The sequence below is a fragment of the Sinohyriopsis cumingii genome, chromosome 15 (assembly GCF_028554795.1).
Source record: "Sinohyriopsis cumingii isolate HCF-2022 chromosome 15, ASM2855479v2, whole genome shotgun sequence".
Classification (NCBI taxonomy): Eukaryota; Metazoa; Mollusca; class Bivalvia; order Unionida; family Unionidae; genus Sinohyriopsis; species Sinohyriopsis cumingii.
In genome coordinates, this window is record NC_142975.1 from 75,062,070 (window position 1) to 75,081,308 (window position 19,239).

General features: G+C 33.7%; 1 protein-coding gene across 1 annotated transcript in view; it reads left to right on the plus strand.

The window, feature by feature from the left end:
* The first annotated feature begins 6,305 nt into the window (after positions 1-6,305).
* The window catches only part of LOC149782087 (tyrosine-protein phosphatase non-receptor type 11-like), a 53,256-nt gene continuing 40,322 nt past the window's right edge, over positions 6,306-19,239 (plus strand). Inside the window, exons 1-6 of the mRNA XM_089935061.1 lie at positions 6,306-6,457; positions 13,547-13,654; positions 14,241-14,357; positions 14,687-14,783; positions 16,885-16,964; positions 18,443-18,595. Of these exons, the coding sequence (XP_089791187.1) occupies positions 13,607-13,654; positions 14,241-14,357; positions 14,687-14,783; positions 16,885-16,964; positions 18,443-18,595 (495 nt within the window). The 5' untranslated portion in view covers positions 6,306-6,457; positions 13,547-13,606. The remainder of the gene's footprint in view (positions 6,458-13,546; positions 13,655-14,240; positions 14,358-14,686; positions 14,784-16,884; positions 16,965-18,442; positions 18,596-19,239) is intronic.

The following is a 19,239-nucleotide window of genomic DNA, read 5'->3' on the forward strand; positions in this document are numbered from 1 at the left end:
GGCGCAGTCATTCATAATATTTCAAGTTTAGATACAGCAAAATTTGATTTCTTTTTTAAATGAGTGACTGAGCGAAAAGTACGCTATGAAGTTAAAAGGTCGGTGGGCGGAGCTATTAGCGCATGAATACTGTTGTTGTATAGTGAAGAATATATGATTGTACATTTATTTTGGAATAAAACATTAATCAAATACATTGTTTCTTGGAATGTACTTTACTATTAAGACTTAGTTAGTTAACAAAAATTAGAATATTATGAAAAGGTTACTGCAATTATGTGGGAAAATATGAACTCGTTTTGTCGGATGGATACACTGCACTCACAAGGTCGTGGAGTATTTCCATCCGAAAAACTTGTTCATATTTTTCCATATATATATGTGTGTGTGTGTGTGTGTGTGTGTGTGTGTGTGTGTGTGTGTGTGTATTTGTGTGCGTGTGTCCTTCTTTACCTCTCGCCGCCTAATGTTTGTCTTAATAATCATTCAAGCGATCAAAGAAGGTTGTAATGGAGAGCGGCTTTTTGGAATCAGTCCTTTGCAAAGCTATGCATGTGCTACTTGTTGTATATGTTTATGCATAACCGTTGTATTATTGATACATAACACACGTTTGCAATAGCTCGGATGAGCACACAAATAGTTTCAATGACGAAAGCTCACCCCATTAGGTGTAGTCAAAAGTTAAACTAGAACATTTGTATAGTTCGGTAAAGGATCTACCTTTCAAAACTGACCATTTTCTTCCTCACCACTGTCTCTAAACACGCAGTATGTAGCCAGGTGTAATTATTAAATTTTTACAATTAAACCTTCTTCAGAACAAATTCATTTCGAGATATAAATTAAAGATTGCAAGAATTGAACAATCCACCACCGAAAATATCAGTTGGAGGTCTAAGTTTAATTTTAGTTTTGACCACAATTAATGTACATCATTGACTAATGTCACACAGGTAACTAGGTCCTTTCGCGCTTTCAGGAATCGGGTTATATTCTCCTTCGGAACCGCTCGTGCATAATCGTGGAAATTAAGAAATAATGGTACTGAGAAAATCTATAAATTCCAGTCAGGGAATATAAGTATTGCGGTTGTCCGTGACAATTCAAAATACAACAATTAAAATTCTGTATTTAGTGGGAGAAACCTAGACTGATGGTATCACGGTACCAATTGTTTTACATATATCTCAATGTTAATGTTTTGAGAAATAAATATACTTTCTATCCTACTTCAGTATATATGTCACACACTGTCATAGAGAACAATGTTAGATTGTCAATTTGACAAGGACAAAACCAGGTACTTCATTGCAGTTAAGAAAGATAGTTCTAACATTAACTCACATGTTGGCAAGAGGCTCAACTTTTTTAAACCTAACATAAAGTACAGCTCTCACATAATGCAGTATTACAGCTGGTGTTGTTCTCTATTTCTGAATACAATGTTCCCTACACTTTAAGCTCCGCCTACCTGGGGTTGTACAATTGGTACCGTTATACTTATAGAGACAACCTTAATTTGTTTCAAAATCTGTGATATACCTCTGGACTGTACAAGTAACAAGTGTACTTAGTCTTGCTTGTCAAAAATAATATAATGAGGTACCAAGCTGTGTATTATCTTTATGTGCATGTAATGGTCCTTGAACTATTTCAGCTGATGTTTTCATATTTGTGATTTACTACCAAACCACATTTTGGGAAAAAAATGAATTGTTCTAACTATGAGTTGTGCTTTAATCATCAGCACTTATTGAGCTTCACATGGGTGATATGGGATAAATTACATTGTATCATATTATGTAATAAGGTCAAAGGTCAATGTACCATATAGTATGTACTTCTACTTCACAAAGTCAATTTAACCTAAAATAAAGAATTTTATATTTGTTTGGTAGATGCAGAACTTAACACCAGAGGCAAGTGGACGTGACCCAATAAAATGATAAAGTATAAGCTTTGAACACTTTACAATTTCTGCAGATACATGAAGTCACTAACCCTGAGTCCTCACACTAAGGTCTACCTACCCATCCGCTTTGTAACACAAATAGGATGCTTCCCTTCTTTGTGTTGTGAACAAAATTGATGCAGTGTGCCCATCAGTCACCAAATATTTTACATCACAGCTTTTTAATGGTTATGTTTAATTGGGGGTGAAATTTGGTGTGTAAAATACAGAAAAATGGTAAATATATACAATAAGTATAGCGAGTCAAATAGAGTTAAAAACAAAAGGAAAGTGTGTATCTAAAAGTTGGATGTAGCTTATGATAAAGGAATTAAAGGAGACAAAGGCAGCAATGAGAATAATGATAAGTGAAAGTTTGATGACCTACCTTGGACAAATGTATAGGGGCAGGGCCCTATATGTCCAAGGACAGTGCGAAGGCAACTGTGCTTTAACATCCTTTACAGGTACCAAAATTTCAGGTGAAGTGGTGTTAATTTCCATCTAATATAAAAGGTTAAATAACTTCAATAATATAGATACATATAATGTATATTTCTTCTACATAAGAAATTAACAATAATGGCAGAAATTTACCTAAACCAAAAAAAATGAAATACTTTATCAGTTTTTAAACTTGTAAAGTTTACTTTGAGAAATGAATAAATTGCTTCTACTTACATTTGCATCATGATTGAGAGCTAATATAATGTTTCACAAATCTTCTCTTTTTTTCCATAACCACTCACTGAAAATATGAGCTTTTATTTCTTGAAATGCTATGTCTGGTGTAAGGGCGATAACTGAATGATATACATAAGGTGTTGTATTCTTTCCCTCCAATATATTATGCATGTAATATAGTTTAGTTCATGAACAACATGCATTAACTTCAATGCAGTGAAATTCTCCAAAAGTACATTATTGATCAAGTGAAAACCTAATATTCAGACTTCTTTATGTAGTGGAGACCTCACGAGTGATGTAATGTATGAGGCGGCTGTGTTATATCACATAGTTCATGTTTTGTACAATGCCGCCATGTGTAGTGCAGCCATCCATTAACATGCAGATATGATCCCATGACAATTTGAATTCTGGCGATGGTTTGCAAAGTTTGAAGAACAGTGTCGACTTGAATGGAATGAATGGACAATGTGTTACTCAAATGGCTATCATTCAGTAATGTTGGACATACTATGGAAGTTCCACAAGAATTGACAGCTGAAAAAATAAAGAAAATTAATTGAAAGTCACAGCAGATTATAATTGGGCTTATACGCATGTCAATGGGAAATGCTGACTTAAAGACACTGTTCTTGTCTGTTGGTATTCCCTGCTACTTCAACAAAAGGGAATGCAAGAGAATTTAACTGAATAAACTAAATGAACAATTTCAAGGCAAGAAAGTGTACAAAAATGGAAAATTAGAGCAGAAAAATTAATATCAAAGTGGGGAGGAATACCATCTCTTTAATAAATTATCTGTTATAACTCATACCAGAATATTCTATATGATACAACTGCCCTATCTACAAACAAACCTAGAGTGTCCTCTATCCTGGTTTATGGCATGCCTTACAAGAACACGATGGTTGTTTTGTATACATGATTTTACATCTTTTGCAGGTAAAATAGTTAATATTTGGCCAAAATCAACCATATTATGTTTACATAACTTATTATGTTGCATGTATTCTAATCTAGGAGCTGACAACACAGACATAAAGGCATCAGGCAACACAAATCTGTATCTGTTATAGCTATGGTTTTCAAAAGCCCCCATCAAAAGCCAACTTGTGCTATTTTCTGAAGAATACATGCATTTTATTCTTAAAAGACTTTCAATATTTGACCAGAACTGTTCTGCATTGATTTGTTTCCCTACATCAAACTAGTACAGTTCATAAATGCCGCCAGATGTATGTGTTTCTATGGATACACTGTGAGGCTGCTCTTCCCTTTAGGTATCACGGTACCATTGTTTTTCCATATACCTCAATGCTAATGTTTTGTGAAATGAATATACTTTCTAACCTACCTATGCATGCATGTCACTCACTGTTATAGAGAACAATGTTCGATTGTCAATTTGACAAGGACAAAACCAGGTACTCCATTGCATGTAAGAGAGATAACTCTACTGGCACTATACAGGGGTACGAGTTATCTAATCTAAACATACTAATTTTCAGCCAGGTGTACCACATGTTTAAGAAAATCATAAAAAAATAGAAAATATGATCCAGATATGAATTATCATAATCTCTCATGTTGACAAGCGGCTCAACTTTTTTTTAAGCCTAACAGAAAGTACAGCTCTTACACAATGCACCAATTACAGCTAGTGTTGTTCTTTATTTCTGAATGCCATGTTCACTACACCTTAAGCTCCGCCCACCTCGGATTATACAATTGGTACCGTTATACCGGACGGTTCATCTCTAGGAACGATATCAACAAACAGCAGAAAAAGCGTGCTTTTCCTTTGCGTTGGTTTCCATTTACAGTTTTCTACTTTGCATATGGTTTAATGTGCAAAGGGAACAACATTGCTATGGTTTTCTCACTGGGTATTATCTCACTTTAATAATGACATTGTAGACAATGGTATTACTAAAATAACGTTTCATTTTCCTTTAATTTCTTGAGTTATTGACGGGAATTGTTTTGGGATTTTATAGTTTACATTTTCACCTTACTCTCTAATTTTACAAGTACATCGGATGAACCATTTGTGTCATCTGTGTTTATGCCATGCTTTCTACAAACACAGAGAACAAAGAAATTTCAATCAAGTACATGCCTATATCATACAATTTGTCGACATTCTCTCCATTGTGCATGTTCCATATGGAAACAACTTCACCTTGTACTTGTCACTCTTCAGAAGTAAACAATATTTTTGCAGCGCCGCCTTTATGTAAATTTGACCGCAATGAGTATTAAAACGTTATTTACACCAAGGTCTCATTTGAATCCGATTTCTATAATTAAACTTGATTATATTTTATATACATTACGCAGTGAGGTTGTATATTTTTGTGCGAGATCATCATACTGTCTAATATCTTGAATATAGCCCAAGGACATTGCAGGAAAAGCATGTTTCCATGTATCCATTCAGAAGATTTTCTACGAAAAAGGCAAGAATATATATCTGAACCGACATCACAGTTAGGCGTGGGATTCTTGTTTTATTAAGAGTAATTTCTTGTTTGTGCTTGTGTGGCGACTATTTTAATTTATAGAAAACTACATTGTTCCTCGTGGTATAAAGATAATTAAATAATGTATGACAGCCTAATGAAACATTCTGAAAGTTTGTTAAAAGAAATTAAACTTGTTCACCGATACTGGACAGTAGGTGGTGGCATAACAATGTCCACATTGCAACAAAGTAGCATCTATAGATGACGTACATCAGAAACGTGTATTGACGGAATCGATATGTTTAAATCAGACCAACCATCAAACGTTCAAGAATGCCGTCCGTAAATAAATGATCTCTCCAAGACATTTATTTGAATTTTGTCAATGCCTGAATATAAGTCTCTTTTGAATAGAACAAACATCGCTTTGGTAGCAAGTGACAGTTTTAAAAGGCTGTATTTACATGCCTAATATTACAAGTTGTAAAAATATAAAATGTTGGTCAAGCTGTCCATATTTTTTGAATAGGTAAATCAAGGACCAATTTACAAAACTGACCCCTGCCACATTCTTGGAACTCGGCAATGTACTCATCTGTAGAATTCGCACCAGTGTTTCACCACTGTGTATCTTAGGATGACAGCCAAGTTATATACGATTTAACGGTCGTTCTTCGTAGGTATTACAATGTTATAATGGAATCAAAATCATTACATTTAAATGTGTTAGTGTTTGAATTATTGCTTGAGAAACTCTTCAGTAATATTTGCAAAATATTACCTAAGCACAAAATACAGCCATGGTATTATCTCAATTTAATAATGATATTGTGGACAATGGTATTACTAAAATAACGTTTTATTTTCCTTTAATTTCTTGAGTTATTGACCGGAATTGTATGATGTCATACATGTAAGTATTGCATGAAAGATAAAATCCCGAGTGTGCACCCCAGTTGAATGAAAGGCTATATTACAATACCCGGATGTAAAACTGTCCTTATGATAAAACGACGAACACAATCTTCATATCTTTATATAAAAGCTGCTCGGCGGTGTACCTTTCATTTTAACATTGCATATTTGACTTTAATCGGACAAATGTACATGCAATACTGCTCGTCTTCCTGATCAAAGTCCATGTTTACTGTGTTACCGGTTTCTCGATTACTTGGATCAAGATAATATGTGCAATGACATCTAATGATACCTGCTGATACCAGACTTCAGAGACCTAACAGTACGACTACACCATTCTTATTTCAGTAGGATAGTTTGCCCTGTTACGTATAACTGACTTAGATAGCCAGTCAAGTGGCTGTGTAACGTATATGAGTATATCCAAACCGAGGTGAGTTGAAATGACTATATTTGACTATATTTGTTTAGTCTTAGAGACTTAGAAAGTAAAGGTACTGTTAGAAACAGAGACGCGCATCATCGTTTGTAAAAATCAATCCTTAGATTGAAAATTGCAAGGCGGAAGGTGGAATAATTTTTTCTTATCTTTAGGTAAGTTTTCACATTTTTCGTCTATTTATATACTATATTTATAGCAGAGTTCTCGTCCGAGATCTCTCTGGTGCAGTCTTTAAACATTTTAACATATATATAATACTGATACAGATGGGTGATTTTTGTTGATATAACAAATTTAAAGAGCCTAATATGGCAGTTTTGTTTTACGAGAAGCACATACCGCGATTATGTTCTCATTCAAATATTGATACCTTTTAAAATAATACCATAAATTCAAACACATGAGTAGTTCTTTTTCAGAAAGCTGGTATTTATTTTGATCGGTTGGAATTTAAGGTGATCATCAGATTTACATAAATTTTAATAATTCGTTTCTTATTTCAATGCGTATAATTATTATTCCGTTCGCTGCGAAAAATCATTAAAAAATAAGATATAACATTTCACGCAAATTACAGTTAAATTCTGACTTACTCTCATAAAACGTTTTTGTTCCCTCTGTCAACCTCTATATTTGATTATGCCTTTCTCTAAATGAGAGCGATGAATTCGTCATGTAGTAGTAGTTTCTGTTACTCCCCTTTGTTCGTCTTAGAACAGGAAATCGTGGATTACGGTGCGACGTGAGTAATGCCATAAGTATCGTAATCCATAATAAACTGAAAACGGAATGAAAGTAACAAAAAGAAAAGATCACAATTTCACTAGTGAGTAAAAGGCTCATAATAATAACGCATAAGATGGTAGCTCAAAAGAAAATAAGAAAGAAGTAGAAACGCAACAATCAATCAGTTTGAATGAGATAGCATTAAACCGAATCAGACTTACTATACATAATTTTACTATTGGCATATGACATGAAAGTGAAATGCAACAAAGTAGTAACTGAAACATAACGCATCACGATTTCAAAATACAAGTATAGGGTGTCAGTCATTGAGGCCTATAATCCAATGACGAACATATTTGTCAACTCACATGTCAATGTCATAATCATTGCTTTATTACACTACTTTCTTTTGCAATAAACAGCAAGTAATTGCATGTTAAATATTCTTTTTTATTATGATCACTACCATTATTCTTAACACACTCTCTAATTGATTAATTCTAACAGATCAAGCATCTGCTTCATAGCTGCTCAAAATACATATTTTGCTTTATTTGCTTTTCATGTATAACATTACCTATGCCTATAAGCAAATTGCAATTAGGACAAGAACACACATGTTCGCCATGCGTGATACGCAAACACACACACACACACACACACACAAATATAAATATATATATATATATATATATATATATATATATATATATATATAGAGAGAGAGAGAGAGAGAGAGAGAGAGAGAGAGAGAGAGAGAGAGAGAGAGAGAAGCTTAGCTGTCTATGCTCTATGCTTCATGTTGACAAATTGCGCCTGATCAGAATCTCAGTGGTAAAAGGTAATTCAGAATATTCCTGACTCATATATATATATATATATATATATATATATATATATATATATATATATATATATATATATATATATATATATATATATATATATACATATATTGTATCAAATGTCCACACAAATTGAAAACTTTAAGAATGATTCTGCTTCAGATGTTAAGGTAAGAATGAATAGTGTTTCAAGTAAAGAACATTATATAAGAACCAGTAATATAGCCAGGATGTAGGTCAGTATTCTTTATAAATTGTTCAAAGTTGTCAACAAATGTAGGAATTGTCAAGTGGAAAACTAATATCCTAGACTCAATTGAAGAAATATATTACGAAATATGTTGAAGTAAAACATCATGTTGGGATTTAAATATCTTAATGCGCCTTAACGACGACAAAAGCATACATGCAGAAAATGCCATACACTCTTTATAGAGTGTACGTGTAGATAGCCAAGTGTGCATATTGGAAACACCAAACTATTGGCTATTTTATAAGGACAAAAACTTTTTTGTACTGTGTGAATTTATGATATGTGTTTGTTTTCAGACTCACAGTTGGTAGCATCTGTTTATGTTTCTCCCTTTTTCTTGCTGCATCGAAAATGTGTCTTTTGCAGTGTTCTTATTTTTTAAGACATATGTGAGACTGTCCATCTTGCGATGCTCCTTTACTTAAGGAACACAGCATCTTGTACTCATTGTATTATATTGAACATGTTACCTATTTTGTCATCAATGCCTGTGAGTTTTTATTTGTATTTTCTTTTGGAAGTTAGATTGTTCTGTTTGATCGGGCTTGTTGGGATGAGACACCTCTACCATGCGATGGTTGGTGTTTCCGACGCTTTGGTCACCATATAGAATAAGTAACGCTTTCCCTTCCAGAGCCTATATAGTTTCGTCTATCGTCTTAGGCGTCCAAAGTCACTTGTTCAACTGGTTATAAAAACAATGTTTGTACTTATTTATTAGCATCATTAAATGCCGTATACTATATTATTTTCTTCGTTAGCGATTTTCTCGGAAACAGAATAAATGTTATAGCATTGATTTCTCGAAGACACATCTTCATATATGTAGTCGCCTCTGTTTGAGGGTTGAATTTTTCTCGCGTAGCCATAAAAGATGTTGCCTTGGTCCATTTTTAATTACTACGAACTAAACATCATGAACTAATTGATCATCCAGGAAGGATAAGTAGGAATAATATCAAAGAGCGCAATGATGGAATAATTCTACAAAAAATATCACTGGGAAAGCCGTGATGGCTATTAGTTACAATCTTAAAACAGGAAATTTTTAAACATATCCACAAGACCAAACTCTTTTACGTTCGACAACAGGTGTTAGCTGTACGTTCAGTAAGAAGTTAGCATGTCAGGTTATTAATACAGTATATCATCCGACATGCAATATTTTGGCAAAATCATTTTTTAAAGAAAGCAAATGAATAATCCCAAAATTCACATTAGCAACAGATACAGCACACACACACACACACACACACACACACACACATATATATATATATATATATATATATATATATATATATATATATATATATATATATATATATATATATATATATATATATATATATATATATATATATATATATATATATATATATATATATATAAATGCTGTATCTTCCAACCCTCTGCGGGTAGACAGAAAGTGCCCTGGGTTGGAGAGTGGTACCAGATTGATTACTTTATGACTTAATTAATATTGATACTAGTTGAATTACATTTCTCTACTTCAATTGTTTTTTCACAGTCACACTTCACAAATTGTAGGTGTGGGTTACCGAACCACAAGATGGGCATGATCCCATTTCGACACCCTCAATGCAAATAGTGAAGATATAAAAAGTAAGTTCACAACTCTGGATGAAATCTACAAGTCATTAGTTATCAACTGGAAAGTGTTTTCTGAATTCGTTTGGATAGAAACAAAACAGGTTGTGTGCAATTGTTTCAACAGTATTATGATGCAAATGTCGTTTACTAATGATGGTATGAGAACATTTTTCATGTAAGGTTACTAGCATTTTCTTTGGGTATTTTTTTACAAACAGTGTATTTAAAACGTACAATTATAAGTATGAGGATCGTAGTGATAAAGTCAGCCGTTCCGCCTGCGGTAAAACTACCCAAACGAATTATGACTGCGATTTTAACACAAACGTCTTCCGTCCAGGAACGTCCACTGTATGTCAGAATTATATGGCGGAACCGGCTTTTCATTTTGTCTCTGTTTACTCACATGGTATTGGCAGTGAACTATATAAAGACGATGTCATTGCATTATCGTTGCCATTAAATGGTATATCGCAAATGGACTCAGAGTATGGACCAATCTTGTACAAGAACTTTCCGCCGCTTATCATACTGATCTTCGACGTTAGATCAACATTGTGCCGGAGATTATATGTCTCCCTCACTTTTTATAAATCGGATTGAAAATTGAAACAAGAAACAAACTGGAAGATTTGGCCTCTATGGAGATTTTCTGACTGGCGGAGTAAACCTCGGCCAACCATCACGACGGTCTGAACGACGGATATGTTGATTGCCTATGTAATCTTACCTGGATAAGTCATAATGTGTTTTGGCGCTCCATAAAAGATAAAGCTTCGCACTCTGGGTTTAAGGATGATTCCTTTTTACTCGTAAATACTGGTTTGGGAGCACATTTGAAAGCGTTCAGAGGAATGCAGCTTAAACACTACCTCTCCAGACATTCCGCTCCATGAGTATCTTCGTATTAGAAAGCAACCGTTACTGCCAGACGTAAGGAAGATAGGCAAGCCAAAATGATGGCTCTTTTCTGCCAGCAAACTATAGCCTAATTAGTCTAAGAGGAGAACGTACAATGGAGTTAAACTTCCAAGTTCCTCCACCCAAGGAATCCTGTCTCCATCTAGATATAGTATACCTAAGACACCATATTTGTGCAAGTTCAATCACATTAGATAAACCTATTAACGCAAAAGGAATGGGTGATCCTAGTTATTTTGGAGGGACTTCATAATCGCTTATCCTCCCCCTCTTTTTTCTCTTCCATTCCAATGAATGTGTCGTCAGATTGGGCGACGGAAATTATACTTTAGCAGGTGACACAGTTGCTCATCGACGAATATCCTGGTTCTTTTCACGACTGTTCCGTACCAAAAAAGATCAACACGAAGATGAAGCTGATTATATACTTCAGTTGTTTTCACGAATGCATTCTTCCACCGAGGTTCGTGATAGAGATGGTTAGATGGTTGATGGTTGATTTGAAGGTTTGAGATAGATTTCAAAGATGTATATTGAGGTACCTATTCACTGAATGCCACTAACATTTCTATGGTTTCTCATTTTGCTTACCGTCACAATGTTTACCAAGTTCGCATATTCTATTCAGTTTAAAAATCAACTCCTCCATCTTTACCGAATTATAAATTACGTCATGGCCCTGTTCCAGTTGAATTACTCTACGTAAATGGCGGTGTCTCTGATGGATCTTGTCCAAATCAATATAAGGTCAGTTCCATTCTCCTCAGGGGCAGAAGAGATCTCTTGTCCTTTTTATATCATGTTGATTTTCTGCTAAATTGTTAAACAATCGACCTTTATCCATCACTGAGGCATACAACGTCAATCATGTTTGATTTTTGCTACCCTAAGAAAACTCTCAGTTGGATGGGTCCCATGCATGCAATCCAGATGATCACCAGACCCAACAAAACCAGCACTTCTTCTTACCATTGCTGGATACGCCAGTAAATTGTGATGATACGATTTCAATAATCATCGTCTTAACCTGACAGAGCGGTCATGATTCTTATGACAATCCGCTGTTTTGCTTTAATTAGTAGAGCGGGTTATTGTTCACAATGTTAATACCATCTTTCTTCCCTAGAAAGTTACCCAAGGTATAGGTAGGATGCTTAACATTCCGTCCTTCTATTACCTATTGTGCTCACGTTAGTGTGATTAAGAAACGTATTTGAAGGACAAATACAATTTTTAAATAAATTATATTTCTTCTAGAAATACATTTATGATCACATTTCTTAGACAATCTCCCAACCAACCGTCATGGCAGTATCCTCTCTTGTGGATCCCTCAGCATAAATACTAGCGACACCTAGTGGTAGTAAAGACAGGTAATAGCAAAAGTTATTTCCTTTTATTTATATGAAATAAAAAAGATGAAGTTTCTTGCTTAGTAGGGACTCAAGAGGTAGCAGAAATATATCCCTAACGTTAATGTTGTTGGGTAAACATTCTCGGAGGATTATAATTTACTTAAAAATGTAGTTTTCACTTACTAATATTTTATAAACCCTTCGTACTTTTTCGTCATACATGTGATGATTCATTTTGAAGCAAATACAGTTCATTTTCTAACATACACATGCTGTTAATACTGACCTTGTTGCAATGATTATTGTTGTAGAATATTTGTATTAAACGTTTTGTTAAATTGTTTATTTTGCATATATTACCTAAATCCCTGCATGCATTTTTTATATCAAGCTAGCACGGTTCAAGTTTTAGGCTCATTAGGAATTAAGGTCTAGTTAACTTATGGTGAGGTCAAGTGTCCATCGTTTTTCCATCAATAAGTGTTGGTTACCACTCTGAAGCTCGACTATGATGAAGATTTATGCATTTTAAGACAAATATCTTGCATCATTTTGGTTGAGATTGTTTCCAGTCTTATGGCGATATTTCTGATACAATATTATTTAGCTTTCATGTTCTCTGGCATATTAGATTACATAGACTACTAAATGATCTTTATTGCGTTTTTGTATTTAGTGTGAGGATGTGATGGCATTCATATATCCCTTCATGTGAAATATCACGTTCAGAAATGAAGCATAGACAAAATAATTTAAAGAAAATAAAGTGTTTAGAAAACATCCATTGGAATTTTAATTGTGCTCATACAGTGAATATTCTTTTTGCCTAACAAATATCCGGTCATGTCTGCAGCTTTTAATGGGTCCGTCGAGACTACAGTAACTTTGGGTTTCAGACACTGCATTTGAAAATAATTTTCCTTACCGAGTGTTAGACTTTAAGCATAACTGGAGTAGATCATCACAAAAGTAATTAGTAAACTTTAGTGAAAAGAGATTTTCAGCAGCTGAGAACTAAATTCATGGTTCTAAGACAAGAATATCTACAGCTTGTATTCCTACTCATCAAAAAATATTATATTTATATAAAAATCTCTTATAAATTATTGTTTAAGATTGCCAGAAATAGTTTGGTTCCTGTCATTGCACGCTGGCTCATATGTTTTGTTTTTCTTTAAATTTTCAAATAGCTATATTTTTGATGAAACGAGACCCTGATATATAAAGTCCCTTAATTCATTCCACGAATATAATTAAAAGACAAATGAAGGGATTGAAATGCTTTGATGGTGTAGGTAGACAAGAGTTATTGTGAGCATTATGATTTTCCGATTATTCCCTCTTAAATTGCTATAATTTTCAGAGTGGTAAATTTGATAGTGGTGCTAGTCAGCTATTCGATACTCCAGTAGAACAATACAGAATGAATCCTATGTTAGAAACACCTAGAACAGCTATACGGGTCAAACGAGTAAGTTCTATCTTTCCTTCTCTCCCACTCTGTCGTTATTTTTCACTCCCCGCACGGATGTTATACTTCATGCATATTGCGTATGATGTATATATCTATCTATATATTTATCCATCTATATATCCATATAGCTATCTATCTGTCTATTTATTTATCTATCCATCCATTTATCTATCTATCTGTCTATCTATCTATCTATCTATCTATATATCTATCTATCTATCGTTCAAACTATCTGTCTATCTATCTATCTATCTATCTATCTATCTATCTATCAAATTATCTGTCTATTTATCTGTCTATCTATCTATCCATAAAGGTTAAAAGGTCTTATGCTACCTTGAACATGTGTTGTTTTTTATCCTCGAGCTTTAACAAGTTCTACATTTTAAAGAAAATATTGTACTGGATTTAAAGCTTTCCGTTGCATGTCACTATATTTAATTACGTTAATATGCAAAGATTTATAATTATTTTTTGTAACAGACTGTGCATTTATGTTATTTTGGGGAGTGCTGATAAGGGATTATTTTAAGAAATACTTTGAAGAAATATTCTATATGTCTATTACTCTTTATTTTCTTAGCCAGTTAATGCCACACGTATTGCTGCCAGTGGTATTCCTACCCGCATAAAACAACTGCAGAAACAATCTGATTTGGAACAAAACCAATCAAAAGATGGGTTTTGGGATGAATTTGAGGTGAGAACCTAATTTGCTTCTTCTGTCATATCCTGAGTAAATATAATATCCAGGCGCTGCAATCAACGGCTGTCACATGTGAATTCAGTTATGATTGTAAATGAATTATTTTAAAGAGATTTTCATATATTTCCCAGCATTTAAGTAAGCAGATAAATAGGTGTCTGCCCATCATTATATATAGTCCCTCGTCAGCAATACAGACATGATCATCATGGTCATGATAGATTTGAAGATACACAGGGTAATAATTATCTAAACGAGCCACTTGAATTAGATGCGGGTGCAGCAACTAAATTCACATGATAGTACTTTGTTTAATTATTCAGCAATTACAGCAACAGGAAGGGCGACAGTCGCATCTTAGGAACGAGGGATACAGACCAGAAAATACCCCCAAAAATCGATACGAAAATGTATTGCCGTGTGAGTATTAGCCAAGGTCAAAGTAATGTGTAGAATATAGTTTCCTTTCGTATTTGATTTCCTTAGTGTTCAAAAAGAATTATCCATTTCATTTGGGATCTTCGTGTTCCTGTCGCATGCAATAGTTGAACGAGAATGAAAGCATTCTTTAAACCGCAATCTTATTTACAACAGTATGTTTTCTCATTACTTTCCGTTGATAATATCCCTATCCATTGAACAAATTTAATATTGCAACGTTTGAAAGCTGATTTACAAGATTATTTCTACTTCAACTTGAATGATGTACATGTCGAAATGAGATTACTAACAAACAAACGTCTTAAGATGTATTATTGATCCTAAATGAAACAAGCTGGAATCTGACATACAAAACGGCTGCCTTGGGAGCCATCTTGAAAAATTTATTTCCTATTCGTAAACAAGAAAACATATTAACAAGACTAACTGGCCCAAAGTGAAAATGTGCTTATCTGACTAGTAATATGGCTGCCATGGCAGCCATCTTAAACACATTTTATCACTCTTCTCCTGCATGAATGGGTGTTTCAACGTGTGATTTTCAACCAAACACTTCATATTCTATTTAATTAGTCGTAAATCGAATTGGAGTCAACATTAAATTTAGTATGCTCGCTACAGTAGACATCTAAGTTTTCTTACTACTAGATATCCTAGATGGATGGTCATATCTTTTTTACTGAAAGACTTTTTATGACGTCTAGTTAGCCAGAAATGAAACTACTGCTAATCTGTCATAGAATATGGCTGCCCAGGCAGCTATCTCCAAATACTTCGCATCATTACTCCTCCTAACTGTAAACGTTCGTCGACGTCACGTTTGAATCAGAAGAAATCATATGGTGCCAACATGTCAATCATTAGGATTAAGTTGATATGACTTCTAATATAGTAACCATTTCAGCCATGTTAAACTATTCTTGTTGCTATTTACGCCAGATGGATTGTTACATTGACACTGAATTTTCATCAGAGGATTCCTTATGATGTTTAGTAAATCATAAACGAAAATGGTACCATTCTGAAATTCATTTTGACCACCATGGCTGCTAGTTCAGAAATGTGGTTTTCGCTAACTTTTGCAAGTGGAAATTCATGTCAGCATTGATCTTTCACCAAAAAACATCCTTTGACGTATAATTGGTTATAAAGGAAAATGACGATACTTTGATATTTAAACCTGCCATCGTGGCAGCCATCGTAGCAATCTTCTTCTGTTACTTCTGAGTTCTGATATTATAGCAAGCGTGACTGCTACGACGACAAAGGCAAGATACAGTTCTTACAAAAAGAACAATAATGTTGCCAAGGTGGTCCAATATGTAAGTGGTGTCAATGTTGCATCTAATATAACATCATAATGTCCATTTTGAAACACGTGTTATTCCTCAAAAATAGATGAAAAAGAACAAACAGGTTTGTCTTCTATTGCAGGAAATTAGTACTGGTTCTCTAGAACATCGGTCCCTGTTGTTTTAGACTTATTATTGGATATGTATTTTAAAATCATATATTTCTAGTGTTCTCCAAAGACTTGTTGATATCTCACTGATCCTAAGCGGAAGTAGTTTTGATTTTGTAACTAATATGGTCACTGCAATAGCCTCTAAGTATTCAGAATGGACAGCGGAGTTTATGAGCGTTTTTACTTCATAATATTCTTGTTGCATGTAATTTACAAATAATGTATTAATTTAGCAAATGAGCGCGTGATACTGGTTATACATAGGTTATAAGATATAAATATCTGTGAAGGATTTAGGAAAGACCTTATGAACTTTAAGATTAAACTACCAATCATGCTTGAACACAGTAAATTGTTTATGATCCATATTTACTTATGCAAGACCAGACAAAAAGGTTACTTTAGATCAATACAGACTTTATTATGGGGAAGCATTATGACGTAGTGGCAGCGCACTTACATTATGCCATTGCAGCTTTTAGTTTGATCACAAAATTTAGGACATGCAGAGACAATGACTAAAGATTTTAACTTTGGGTTTAAATTGTATTATTACACAGTGAGGTATATCTTGACGACTAATGGGATGATAGCAACTAATTTTGCATTATACAGTTGATCACAGCAGAGTTCAACTGAGAGATGGGGATCCGAATGTTGTGGGCTCAGATTATATCAATGCCAATATCATCACAGTAAGTACTCTTACGATATCCCCATGATACTAAAGAGGTACCATGCTGAAATCTATATATCAGTTAACAAATTTGTTTACTTATAATACAGTCACAACTGCAAACATCATAGGAACCTTATATATATATATATATATATATATATATATATATATATATATATATATATATATATATATATATATATATATATATATATATATATATATATATATATATATATATATATATATATATATATATGTGTGTGTGTGTGTCTGTGTCTGTGTGTGTGTCTGTGTGTGTGTGTGTGTTTATTGTAACGTGTGTATATATATATATATATATATATATATATATATATATATATATATATATATATATATATATATATATATATATATATATATATATATATATATATAGATAGATAGATAGATAGATATTACTTCATTTTGAGAAAACCATATTATTTTGACTCTATTTCTAAAGGTTATATACAAGCAGACCGAAATATTGGGATAGCATTTGTGTGGATGAAAAATGGTGTTGTTGGAACAAGCGCCACACATGGAGCACACAAACATAGATTTCATGCATGAGGTATCTGCCTCAGATCTTCAGTCTGAATAATTAGATACAGCTTGGTACGAATGCATAATGCCCATCCTTACATTATTTTTTTTAATCCTATGTCTATTTTGGAGACTATGAATTTCTTTCTGGTGATAAACATGATAAAGATCAGTCTTCTTCTTCGTTCACCGTTGCCCAGAGAGAGAAATTAAAATTTTAAATTTGCATTTTTCAAACAGATGCTTTACTTTATGGGTCATTATGACACTACGCTAGGTGGTGTGCCATATACATGACATAGACATAGACATTTGCTTGCAAAAAGCGAATTCAACAGATAGATAATCTGGATGTTTATGATACCTTGAACTCATGCAATTGAATAACTACAACTGTTAATGCCATATTTGGTGACGGGTTTTGCCACCCACCTCCACCCCTCCGTACTTACCTGAATGAGGCATTTGTTCCCAAAAATCATGTACTGAATAATAAAGATTCGATTACAACAATTTTTGAAGGGAAATTGTTGACAATACGTTCTCTCATTTTAGAAATCATATTGATGGTGTAATGCAAAATACACTGCTTTGTCCTAATTTAGTTTATTTCCGTTTGTTCACTAATCTGAGCTTTGTTGTTCCGGGCAGTTAAACAAAAATAAGACTTCTTAGATGTTAAGGAGAGAACGTGTGATTTAAACTGAAGCCGGTGTGTATTTATGACACTTTACTTGTATATGCATTCTTGGGGATGAAAAACAAAACTCACTGAAATCCAGTATTTATCGATTGACATAAACATCTTCTAGGTTATGATTTCTTAAATTATGCTTAGACACAATTAAATTGAAGTTTATTGCTAAGAAAAATTCAACTTAAAATATCAAACAAGTAAATTTTTTCAAATACCATATTTGGTAGATAAAGGCAGAAGAAGATAAGATAGAACCAATTAAGCGTTACATCGCAACACAGGGCCCTCTGCTATCAACTGTCCCTGATTTCTGGAGAATGATTTGGCAGGAAAACAGCAGAGTCATCGTCATGACAACAAAAGAGGTGGAAAGGGGCAAGGTATATCTCGTTTATTCCAATTGATTTTTTTTCAATAACGCGCAAATGATTTAAAATATAAATTAAGAATAATGCTATATATTTTTTACATGGTTTCACATTTTAAAGTCATCTTAACAGATAGGTGCGTTCAGTCTATTTTCATTCCTTTCTAGACTTGTTTGAAACGTTTACCTTAACACATTTTATTTGTGCTTTTTAGAACGGTTTATTCTTATCTAATTTATTGTATGGTGCAAACAAGGTACCGAAAACAGAACAAAGGTATTAAAATATGAATGTGGTACACATGGCTGGGGAAGATTTAATTTCTTGAATTCAAAATTCTTTTCAACTTATTTGTAATATTTATACAAGGAATTTTGCCTATGCTGAGGTATTTTTGTCAAGTTGCTTGAGTTTGTAAAGACTACTCGTCCAGAATTACTTAGAGGGTTGCCGTATACTCACATCTCACAGCCAACCTAAAAATCACTGTGGTGTGTAGTGGGTTATATACAAAACAGTTGCCAATCTGACTGCCACAGCTGCTATATTGAAAATCCTATATCTCAGATCAAAAGCTATACCGATCTTGGGTTGTCATCAGTAGAACGTTTATGATAACAAATGGGAATAATGCCGATATGACAGCCAGTATTTTC